At 44.7% G+C, this 12,678-nt stretch overlaps 1 protein-coding gene across 2 annotated transcripts in view; it reads left to right on the top strand.

Annotated features, from left to right (window-relative positions):
* Positions 1 to 12,678, top strand: part of RHOBTB1 (Rho related BTB domain containing 1) — a 202,713-nt gene that overhangs the window by 129,426 nt on the left and 60,609 nt on the right. For both annotated transcript variants that reach the window (XM_069240919.1, XM_069240920.1), the window contains 2 exons: positions 7,321 to 7,522; positions 9,056 to 9,159. In XM_069240919.1, the coding sequence (XP_069097020.1) occupies positions 7,331 to 7,522; positions 9,056 to 9,159 (296 nt within the window). In that variant the 5' untranslated portion in view covers positions 7,321 to 7,330. The remainder of the gene's footprint in view (positions 1 to 7,320; positions 7,523 to 9,055; positions 9,160 to 12,678) is intronic.

Raw genomic sequence — 12,678 nt, forward strand, 5'->3', positions numbered from 1 at the left:
CGAAGAAAATCTGGAAAAAATTTCATGATTTTTAAGATCTTGCCCAGCAATGCTCAAAGCACCTGATTACCTTGCTGTGGTTGTTTAGGGCCTTGTGTAGACTTTGACGGTGTGGGATATCTGCCACAATGCGGAGGATAACCCATCTACCCTATTTAGGGGCATATTTATACTTTTTGATGCTAAATTGCACTAACCCACTTTTGCATCAAAAAGTTTAGCACTGGCCTGCGCTATTCCTGTGCGCCAGCCGGGTGCCATATATATGGAAAGGCGCAAGCCGGCGCAAAGGGTAGGCTAGTGTAAAAAAAAATGACGTTAGGCAGGTGGGGATGGCAGTATGGGAGAAGGGGGTTTGGCTCCAAAAAAATACGTTATGCTAGTTTGAGACAAAAATATGCCTCTAACCAGCCTAGCATCATTTTCTGATTCAAAACCATCCATACCACATGACTCCTGTCTTACAAAAGACAGGAGTCATGCCCACCACCCCAATGGCCAGCAGAGGCGACCAGTGTCCCCTGGGCATGGCCATTGCACCCTGTGCCAAAGCAGGTGGCCCCAAGTTGAGCCCCTGATGGCACTTTAATTAAAAAATATATATACTTACCTATACTTACCTGGGATGGGGTCCCTCATCCTCCGGTGTCCCTCTGCTGTGGGTGGGGGTGTTCCTGGGGCCTTAGGAGGGCACCTGTGGACTCATTCCATGGTGTTTAACCATGGAAATGGGTCCACAGGACCCCTAACTCCTGGTCTGACCCAGGCATTAAATAATGGTGCCAAGCAAGCTTTGCACCATTATTTATCCCCACCCATGTGTCATTTTACCACAGGGGGTAAATATGGGGATATGGGTTAGCAACATTTTTTTAGATGGGAAAGCCTACCTTGAATCTCACTGACACAAGCTATGTTCACACATCTAAAAAATGGTGCAAACTCTAATATGTTGACATTAGATGTGTCTAATGTCAAAGTATGAATATGGAGCTAGTTTTGCGTCAAAAAAAGGATGCAAAAATTCGGCACAAATGGAGTATAAATATGCCCCTTTGTCCTTGAGATGATCCCAGCATTAACAAGCTAATTTCTCCTACTCCTCACCTTTACATTTCAATCCCCAAACCATAAAGCCACTACCCCTTTAGCTAGAGTTTGGATCACTTTTTTCTCCATTGTCGTCAATTCAGTCTCTCTCTAATCATAAACTCTTACACAGGATGTTTTCAATCTGTTGTAAACAAACAAAAATGATGGATGGAATGCAGAACCAATCAAACATTCACCCCTAGTCACAGATCTTGGTTAAATCCATCAATTCTTTTGTTCACCATACCAGCCCAGTTTCGACCCAGCCATATGCAAATCAGTCTTGAACCTGTTTCTCATGGGAACAGTCCAGCCCGAACTGCCATGCCAGGTCCTCCCTGGACCATAAACAAGCATCCTGGGACCAGTTTCAGGGTATCACCCTTCATCAGCCAGGCTAGCTTGAATCCAGTGGCATAGTGAGACAGGAACCCATGTCTGGGCATACCCGACACATTTTGGCGACAAAAGCAGACAAACACAAATGATGAACGGAATGCAGAACCAATCAAACATTTACCCCCTGTCACAGATCTGGGTTGAATCCATCAATTCTTTTGCTCACCATATCACCCCAGATTGGACCTAGCAATACGCAAATCAGTCTTGACCCTGTTCCTTATGGAAACAGTCCAGCCCGAACTGCCAGACCAGGTTCTCCCTGGACCAGTAACAAGCACCCTAGGACCTGTTTCAGGGTATCACCCTTCATCAGCCAGGCAATCTTGAATCCAGTGGCATAGCGAGACTGAGGGCACATGTCTGGGCATACCCAGCGCACTTAAAGCAATAAAATCAACCAAACACAAATGATGGACAGAATGCAGAACCAATCAAACATTCACCCCAGTCACAGATCTGGGATGAATCCATCAGTTCTTTTGCTCACTGTACCACCTTAATTTGGACCTAGCCATAAGCAAATCAGTCTTGAGGCTGTTCTCCTTGGGAACAGTCCAGCCTGAACTGCCAAACCAGATTATCCCTGGACCGGAAACAAACATCTTGGGACTGGTTTCAGTATATCACCCTTTTTCAGCCAGGCTACCTTGAATCCACTGGCACAGTGAGCACGGGATCCACGTCTAGGCATACCGTCCAACTTAGGGTGACAAATGCAAAAAGAACAGATGATGGACAGAATGCTGAGTGATACCCTGAAACTGGTCCTAGGATGCTTGTTTCCAGTCCAGGGAGGACCTTGGCTTGGCAGTTCGTGCTAGACTGTTCCCACGGGGTACAGGGTCAAGACTGGTTTGCATGTGGCTGGGTTCAACCTGGGACGGTGTGGTAAGCAAAAAAACAATGGATTAAACCCAGATCTTTGTGACTAGAGGTGAGTGTTTTCATTGTTCAGTATTCCGTCCCTCTTTATTTTTTTGCATTCAATCTGTTGTAGTCCTATAGTCACTATCAAAAGGATGACCCCGTTTCTCCACCCTAGAAACACTCAATATTTCAACTTTCTTTTTTCTCAGTTTCTTGAGTGGGTGGTGTTCACTGTCTATAAACCTATATTTCCTCCTTTAGCAACAATGTGGCTTTCAACAACTTTCCTCCATAGAGACACTGCACAACTCTCTAATTTTCTTATCTCTTACCAGCATAAACACTGTTCCACCACTCTCACCCCTGGTGGCAAAAAACACAGTTTACCACCCAGCTATGTCAGCAGCCTTTGTCTAGGTGGTCTGAGTAAGGTGCCAGAATGGCTTTTACCATATAGTTCAAAAAAATACTTTTTTCTGGTCGTCAACTCCCTCCAAATCTCCATCTGCCACCTTATCCTACTTTCTGTGTACTACTTTCTGTGTACACCACAACCATCTTCATATCATTTCCTGCATTGATTTCTCTTATTGCCTGTATGCCACTGAATTTCTTGTTAGCCTTCCCCTTGTTCACCCTTAACTTACACACTAAGATTCCAAGTTGTATGACATTGATCCAGCTCTTGATGGCTCTCAGTTGCATCATACTTAGTGCCTCACACACAAAGTACCACTTTTTCTGCTGCCTCAGTTCACACTATTGTATTATTTCCAGGTTCCTTGTCCCCATACCATACATTGCTCACCCTTTTGCAGCTACGATGCATTTTAACTTGAGCATATATGTACACTTGTTTATCAGCTCAAATGCCACAGCTGTGAAGTTTGACTGCCTAACATAAGGACAGTTCACCCACATCATACATCTAGTGTTTGACGTCTCCTACAACATTGGTTATGAGGAAACTGAAAATACTACAGGAAATCCTGTAATTCTCTTTCTCCACTATTAAGAAAATAGTCAACTTTACCACGAGATGCCATATAGTCTTCCAAACACTAATCTACGTCACTCTGTCTCCAAGCAAGGTGGATGCCAGCCAAACACTTTGTAGGACAAGTGGTCATCTTAGTGTTTCTATAATTCCGGGTTATTCATATTCTTAAACCCACCTCACTACTTATCCTTTGTCACCCTAAACACCCTGCCTGAACACATTACCTTGTGCTGCTTCAGGTTCAGATCTTTCAAACCCCTTGGACTCGACCTATGGCATGCCCTCCCCAAGTCACATCCAGACTGCTTCATCCCTTTGCAAGGTTAAATGTATACTCAGAGTAATCGTTGGACCTGAAATCCCTATCAGCTAACTCTGCCTATCCCGCAGTTCTAACATTCCATCGCAGCTCCATGCATTACCTGACTTGAATGTTTTTGGACAATGCACATATATAAATCCTGAGTAATTTTATGAACCTCTTTAATGTAGGGCCAGAAGGGCCTGTATCTGCCTCTTACTGCCCAACAATCACCACCAACGGTCCCCTTGTCTATAACTAACCACCTCATTTGAAAAGCTTCTCATGTACTGTCTTATTAGAATATACTGCACTTCTGCTTGAAGGACTATCCTTTGTCCAATAAATGCAATAAAATACAGGCCTAAGACAAACCACAAAATAGCTAACACTGTGCTGTTAGTTCTCATCGCCCAATGACTGGTGCACTGGAAGTTTTCCGTCTGGTGAATGCACACGGTGTAGCATCCAGTTCCAGGTAGAAAGGGACCATGAAAAGTTGAGCATGTATTACTTACCAGCTGTGCATTAATGTTCATATAAATCTGTCTTTGAGAACGGTAAAGCCCGTACTAGTCAGAGTTAAAAACCTACCAATTTACTTTGTTAAAGATGAAGTTAAGTGTGAAGTTAGATGTTGGAGGGACCAATCATCGGAGCAGACATCGCGCTCTAAACATCGGGGAGACCCATTGGTACATCTGAGACAGCTCAAAGCATTAGCCAGACCACATCATAGACGCTGTGCATGTCTAAGGCCTGGTTAACAACACATCAGCTCCAAGTCCCATATGTATAAACTGTTGTGTAATAAATGAAAAGGTAAGTTTGTGAAGCAAAATATATCAAAATAATAATTTACATATGACAAATTGGATTTAATCACTAAATCCAGGGAAAAGTATTAAATATTTGAACGACTTTACTTTCATGCCAGATGTTCAGATCAGTGATCATCTGGTTAATAGAACATGTCCCCAAAGACTGGCACATAAAGCCAAGGGCTGCAAGTGCACAGCTAATTCTGCATACCACAAACCCATCAAATCACACCACCCATCCTTTCCAAAATATCCAGTCCAAGCCACTGATTCTGCAGCTCCCTCAAGCACTAACTGACGCTGTAGGACCTCAGAGGACTCCCTGTAGTTGTGCCCCTACTGCAGTCTTGAAGAGTGTAGGCATTGTAAGTCTGGGGAATGATCATACGCCACCCTGATTATCTCTTAGTTTGTGATATTTTCTGTGTGGTGACGATAGAGACTGTCATACAAAAGGTCAAAGCACTGCGGCAGAAGTGTGAGTTGGTTGCATAAAACTAATCCAAAAGTTTGGTCCAGATTATGTTGAACATCATAAGGCTGATGTTCCGTCAGTCTGGCCAGTATCTTACCAAACCAACTAGTGCCTTGATGCATGGCCCACTCTTCAACACAAACAGTCATGTAATGCATTGCATAAGTACATTACTATATAGTCTAGGAGGTAGTCTACTCTGTGATCTTCAGGCCCAGCTCCACTAATACTTCCCTTGGAGTCAGCAGATGGATGCTTTTCATTGAATTATTTCACGCTTGTTAATGTATTTATCTACACAAGGGGGCCCACATATTACACTGAAATCCTTTCATTTCAGTTCAGATCCATGTCGTCCTGCAGAAGGGCTCCTCTCCCAGGTAAAAATTAGCAATGTGTGGTCCTCCTGTTACCGCCCACATTTGCCAATTTTCCCCAAGCAGCATACACCAGTCTTGTGCTTGTAGCATTGTAGCATGATTATTCCGTAAAGTGATTTTACCACGTGAGTGATGATGTAGATATCTCAAAATAGTGGTTAAAGTACTTGACTCGAAAATGTGTGTTCATCGGGGAATATATGGAGCTGTCGAGTTACCCTAAGTGCGGGGCTGAGAACAAGCCTTTAATGTTGGCGTTTTGAGATGCTTACTATTGTAATGCCCTGTGTTTGTATTTGAGTTTAGATTGCAGCATATGCAATGTTAGTGGAGAGGCCTGGAACTGAGATCAAAATAATTTCTATTAACTCGTTGTTCCCAACAAAACAGAATGGTGAACCTGATGTACAGGCAGTACAAGGCATGTCAGTAGCCTCAGATTAGTTTGTGCCGTGCCATTTAATATCTGCAAGGTGTCACAGCCAATGACTATCACCGCCACATTAATCCTTCACTAATTGCCTTTATCCTCTCCGTCTCAGCAAACCAGATTGGCTTCTGTTTTGAGTTATGCTCTCCAGTTTACAGGATGGCCCTTACTGCTCTCCGCGTATTACCTTGTGCTGCTCTACAATCCTCTCGACTGAAAGAGTCACAGTTGAGAATTAGCAAAGCCTTCCCAGTAGCACTCTACACCTAGATTAAAGGTAGTGTCTGGGCCAGGCCTGTATGTTGAAGCACTGTCTGTTTTTCCCACGTGAAATAGAATACTTAGTTTTGGCTGCAGTGGTCTTGCTGCTCTTGTGATATTGTTCTAAATGCTAATAGAGTTTTAATATCATAAATGTTTGCACTGTTTGGTTTGCAAAAGTTGTGAATCGTCTTCAGTTTAGAATAACATCCCCCTCCCCATTCTTCAGTTCGACTTTTCTGTTCATTACATGTTTTTAATTTATGAATAACCAGAAAGAGGGCTCCCTGAAGTATCCACAAGTGGTGTTATAATAATTGAATAAACAAATAGCGCTGCACAACACCTAGGTCAGTGATATTGGCGCAGGCCATATTTATTTACACATATTTGATAATGTCACATAGCATGCACTTCTAGATAATTAGTCAGTGTGCTCCTACAAGGGTTGACACTTGCTCTTTGGCTGCATTGATTGATACGTGTGCATTTGCTTGGAGCTCATGTTGGTAAGACAAGCCATTTACGCCTACTTGCAGCTTGTTTTTTGTGTTAAAAGGTCCTTACGTTCTTTCATGATGGAAGAATTTCTACTTGTTCTACTCCTGCTAGAATGACCAGCTGCATAGTTGTGCTGTAATGTTTGACAGCAGTTTGAAGTGGTCCTTGCTTAATTACACAAATTCGAATTAAAGGTGGAGAGCCTTCACTTGAAAAATGCGAAGATCGGTACAGAGTTGGGACTTTTTTCTATTCTGTGATCTTATCTCGCCGTTGACACAAAGATCTGTTGATTGTCAGATACTTTGGCTCACTAATTTAAAGTTAGAAGAAACCTGTCTCCACTGTTTGCTTTAACAGTGCCTCGTAGTTGGTGCTTGTTTTTGGAGCAATCGGCTTTAGTTAAATCCAGACGTACACAGGTTTGTACCAGGGTAAACCTGTAAATGATCAGACTCAAATGATCTGAGGTCCTGGGGTGAGGGGAGCGGTCTCTTGGATGACGGCAGTCATCCTGGCAGCAGCTGGATTTGACCTTCTCGAACAGGTTTATGTTTAGAGAAAACAGTAGGAAATAATATGTTTACTAGGCCAGATTGTTCTCAGTCAAAACAAAACGCTTGTTTGTGTGCTTGAGTACTATAAAAGAGCTTCTCAGCCTTTGTTCCACAAGTATTTTATAAAATGTGCCATTCGGTGGCTGGCTGCTCTTGGTGGAGGAGGCGTTTTAGGGCCTGTGTAAAGTAGTTTTTAATGCAGGGGAAGTAAGTGTGCTTCTATCTTGTTGTAGGTTCTTATAGATGGACACGGACATGGACTACGAAAGACCTAATGTCGAAACCATCAAGTGTGTGGTTGTGGGGGATAATGCTGTGGGGAAGACGCGTCTTATTTGTGCGAGGGCTTGTAATACTACCTTGACCCAGTACCAGCTTCTGTCAACGCATGTACCTACTGTCTGGGCCATCGATCAGTACCGCGTCTGCCAAGAGGTAAGGTTTCTCCATTTATAATGAATTGTATTACATACTGTTTCCTAGAAAGTGTTTTACACAGTGTCCTTAAAGACTGCATCCACTACCCATGCACAATGACATTCTGTGTTTAGCACATTGAGCTAGATCACTTTTTGTGTATTCAAGTTAGAATTGATATTGTTCCACGAACATATACACAGGATGGAACTCCTGTTATTCAAACACTGAGAGACAAGTACTTGACTTGTCTGTCGTCACTGGAGTCCAGGCAGTGGAAAAAAGGTCCCCCAGACATGCATAGTGAGCTATTATGAACAGTTTTCTATGTTATATTCTTCTTTACCCCAGTGACTTAACTTATTTACATGAAAATGTATACCCCTTAAACAAGAAGCCAATGATCTGAAAACCATACCCGCATATTTTGTGGACTAGATATGATGGGCCAAAGGATCCCAACACAGGGGCGAAGCACTGGTGTAACAAAGGCCCTGGCAGCCCCCGCAGAGTGGGGGGCCCGAGCTCCAAAGGACCCACTCAGCACAGTACACTGTGCACGGGTGGTGGGCAACTGGCCTAAGACCTCCTGACTGGGTGGGGGAGGGGGCACCTCCCAGTACTTTGCAGGGGGCCCCCTCAAGTTTTGTTATGCCACTGGGTCAGAGGCGGTGAAATAGAATAAACAACAGTCATGAAAGATGTTGTAGTGGTGCATGTCTGTGTTAGGGCAAATACAACATCAGCTGTGTAAGTTAGAGGTGTCCCGCAGGACCTGCCTGAGATCTATGAAGCAGAGTAGCAAAAAGTGTCCTCTCAGAAGAGTTATCTTTGAAATTGGGGTATGATTTGATCATACAGAAATAACAAGTGTTGTTCATTATTCGTGTCCTAGATTTACCAAAATCTGAAATTGAATCAGGTACTGGATTTAGGCATTTAATACAAGTGCTCTGCGGTGTCACCAAAACATTCTTTCAAGTCTATAGATCAAAGAGAGTGTTGAGAGCATGTTTTTTTCAATATTAGTTTTAGTCAGTTAATTTATAGGTATTTGTGGAGCACGAACCTAGCCTACTGAGATGGAGAGTGCTGAATGTATGGAATAATCTAACATACCACAAAATGAAGGGTGATCCGTGTCTGACCTTCGAGAAAAAACATCCCAGTGTTTATTGAAGTATTTCTTGCAAAGTATCTTCCTAAAAATCACGAGTTTCAAGCATGAAATTGACCAATGTTCTAAAGGTACTGTGCATTCAATAAACGAGATTTGATATTTGTGAAAAGCAAAGTTGGAGTGGACTGTGATGTAAGGGAAGGTGTGTAAGTAATTCTCCGTTTCATGAAAATCTCGTCATTGGTCCTGGTAGCGTAACTCACTGGTTTTTTGCGTTCTTGTGAATTGTGTGCTGCTCCAGAGCTGACGGGAAATGAAAAATGTTTGTTCTGGTTAATAATTTATCCACTTTAGTTTTCACATTGAAACTGAGTAGCAGAGGATATTGCCCTAAATGTCCAGCATTAATTTATTGCTTGCATCTTTCGTAGGTCCTTGAGCGCTCACGAGATGTTGTTGATGAAGTGAGCGTTTCTCTTCGACTCTGGGATACATTTGGTGATCACCACAAGGACAGGCGCTTTGCTTATGGAAGGTAAGTACCAGGGAACACTGCCTATGAAGAAGTATTTTCAAATTGTTACCCATTGGCCTCAGTTGGGAGTGAGGGTATGCCAGCGCTTGACATAATGGGGGTCATTGTAGTTTAATAAGTAAAATGATTGGATGGTTCCAGTTCAGGGCTTCCTTAAGTTCTGACATGGCTGGCAAATTATAGTGTAGAGTACTTTCTGATGTAGTAACTTGGATGACGGAGTGAGTCCTGCTCTGACAAATCTCATGGAGTGATTTTTTCTTAATACTTGCTGATGAGGTAAAACGTCTTATGCAGTGATTACTGCTCAGTACTTCATAATGAAATAACATGGCTGATGGAATAATTACTGCTCAGTACTTGATGAAATAACACGGAGGATGGAATGTTTGCTGCCCAAGACGTCCAGATACGCTAACATTGCTGACAAAGTGATTACTGCTCAGTAGACCATGATTAGATAACATGGCTGATGGAGTGATTGCAGCTCAGTACTTCGCTGCGATAATGTAGCTGATGAGTGATGATTGGAGTGACATGCCTTATGGGTCGAGTTCTGCTCAATACTTCCTCATACAATCATATTCCCAATGGAGCGATTCATGTTCAATAATAATAATGTTTACATTAGTCGACAAGGTCAAATCTGCTCTGACTATAATTTTTTTCCTGTACTAAAATTCAGACAAACCTAAGATCTGATTGACATTGTCAATATTATCCTTTTTTCACAAAAACATCAAGAGAAACGTGTGCTATAAAGAACAACTTTTGTCAGGATTTTAAAAATCATTGTCCTGAAAGAATTCGCATGGATGGAACTCCAAGTAAAGATTTAGCCCCCAGAGTATGGGCCTATTTGTTCTTCTGACTACCGCATCCCGGGTAGGATAATGGCATTACAATTTTCCTCTTGTCCTCCAACTTGTGTATGCTGCATATTTGAAAATTCCTGCTTTCTGTGCATTGAGCGTAGCATGTGTACGCTCTATAAAGCAGCAAATGCGTGTGAAAATATACCACCCCGCATGACAGTGTAGGAAAGTACCCTCTTTTTGGCATGTTTGCCCCCACTTTTTGCCTGCTGTCAGTATGTTTTCGACTCTGTCCACTGGGATCCTGTTAACCAGGACCCCACTGACTGTGCTCTCTCTCTAAATTTGGTTGCTAGGACTTTCAACACCCCACAGTTGGCATACTGGTGCCCACATATAAGTCCCTAGTAAATGGTACCTAGGTACCCTGTGCATTGGGGCACCAGGGGTTCCCCATAAGCCGCAGCATGTATTGTGCCACTCATGAGAGTCCATGCAAATTGTGTCTGCAGGCCTGCCATTGCAGCCTGCATGAAAAGGTGCATGCACCCTTTGAATACAGGTCGCTGCACCAGGTCACTATAAGTCACCCCCTATGGCAGGCCCTCCTAGCCCAGAGGGTAGGGTGCAGGTACCTGTGTGTGAGGACACCCTTGCATGAGCAGAGGTGCCCCTATGAACTCCAGCTCGATTTAATTGGACTTCGTAAGTGCAGGGAAGCTATTCTACCCCTGTACTGGCCACAGGTCACTACTTCTGTCCAGCTTCATAATGGTAACTCCGAACCTGGGCATGTTTGGTATCAAACATGTCAGAATTGTACTCCAATACTGTTGCCAGTATTAGTTGTATGATTCCGTGCACTCTGGGGGCTCCTTATAGGACCCCCGGCATTGCTCCTATCAGTCTTCTAGGGTTTTTCGGGCAGCCCGCTCTGATGCCACCCCTCAGAATGGTTTATGCCCTCCTGCTGCTTGACCAGCTCAAGCAGAGGAAGGCAGAACAAAGGATTTCCTTTGGGAGAGGGAGGCAACACCCTCTCCCTTTGGAAATAAGTGTTACATAGCTTGGGAGGGGTAGCCTCCCCAAGCCACCAGTATTCTTTGAAGGGCACATTTGGTGTCCATCTTGCATAAACTGGTTTGCACCAGTCCACGGACCACCGGTCCCTGCTCTGGCATGAAACTGGACAATGGAAGTGGGAGTGACAACTCCCCTGTCCGTCACCACCCCAGGGGTGGTGCCCAGAGCTCCTCCAAGTGGCCACTTGATTCTGCCATCTTGAATCCAAGGTGGGCAGAGGTCCCTGGGAGCATCTGAGTGGCCAGGTCAAGCAGGTGATGTCACAGCCCCTTGATAGGTGGTCACACTGCTAGGTGACCAATGCCCCTTGCTGGGCTATTTAGGGACTCCCTCTTGGGTGGGTCCTCTGATTCAACGTGCAAGATTCCAGCAAGACTCCTCTGCATCGTTTACTTCATCTCCTGGCTACCGGGACTGCAACTGGACCCTCCAGGAACCGACAATCCGCAACTCCAGCAATGACTCTGCTCTGCAACATTGTTTCTCCGGCTCCTTCTAGCAACTGCAACATTTCCATGGCTGTTCATCCCCTGAGGGCGACGAGTCTTCAGCCTGCACAAGAAGCAAGAAGGAATCTCCCTTGGAGTGATAGTGTCCCTCCCCTTCATCAGCAGGCACCAACTGCAACGATGACCAGCTGCATGCATCTTCCCCCTGTGCTTCGTGGATCCTGCATCACAGGTGGTCTGGAGTGGTCCCCTTGGTCCTCTCTACCAGCTTTCCAACTTGGGAGATGGTAAGCCCTTGCCTATTCTTGCAGGACTGTACCCCTGTGCACCGTGACTCTTGCAGCTATCAAGGCTTGTTTGTTCCTCCTCCAAGGTATCTCCAGGCTCCGTGTAGCCCCGGCCTCGACCACTCCACACTTCCTGGCACAGCACAGTCTCCTGCCTGCGAATTGGGACTCCTCTTCAGGGGTGCTAACTGGGCCTCATTGCGACTCGTGCCTGTGGGTCGACTGTGTGGGGGCTGCCTCCTCTTCTTGTAACTCCCCCAGATGCTGTGGGCCACCTAAGACTCCCCTCCTTGGGTCGAGTCCCTGGGCCTTGCTGGTCTTCTTTGGCCTTGCAAAACCTTCTTCTCTGACTCCTGAATTTGCCAAGGCTTGTTCGTGGTTTTCCAACACCACTGACTGACTGAATCATGACCACCGACGTGGGAGATCACTTGCATCACTTCTGGAACTCCTCTTCTGCTCCTGTGCTGCACTGCTGACTTTCTTCATCCACCGTCAACCTGGTCCTGCATCTACAGAAGGGTGGGTAGTGGCTCTTGTCACAGCCGGAAACTCCAATGCACCTGGACTTGGTCCCCTTCTTTTGCAGGTCCTCTTCTGTCAGGATCCACCTTTTGGTTTCTTCCAGTCTTGTCAGGGTCTTGCACAGTCCTTTTCCAAAGTTCTCCTCTGGGTTGGGGGGAAAAAAGCAGGTACTTACCTCTTCTCTAATGGTCGCTAAGGGGCACCCTGGTACTTACCTTTTGGGGTTCCTCGTTCCCCCAGCTCCCCTCTACCACTTCCTTGGGTGGGGGACTACCTTTCACATTCCTGTTACTTAGTATATGGTTTGGTCTCCCCCTAGGGACTTCATTATTTACTATTGTTTTTACTATTTGCTATTGC

The sequence above is a fragment of the Pleurodeles waltl genome, chromosome 6 (assembly GCF_031143425.1).
Source record: "Pleurodeles waltl isolate 20211129_DDA chromosome 6, aPleWal1.hap1.20221129, whole genome shotgun sequence".
In the NCBI taxonomy this organism is placed as follows: Eukaryota; Metazoa; Chordata; class Amphibia; order Caudata; family Salamandridae; genus Pleurodeles; species Pleurodeles waltl.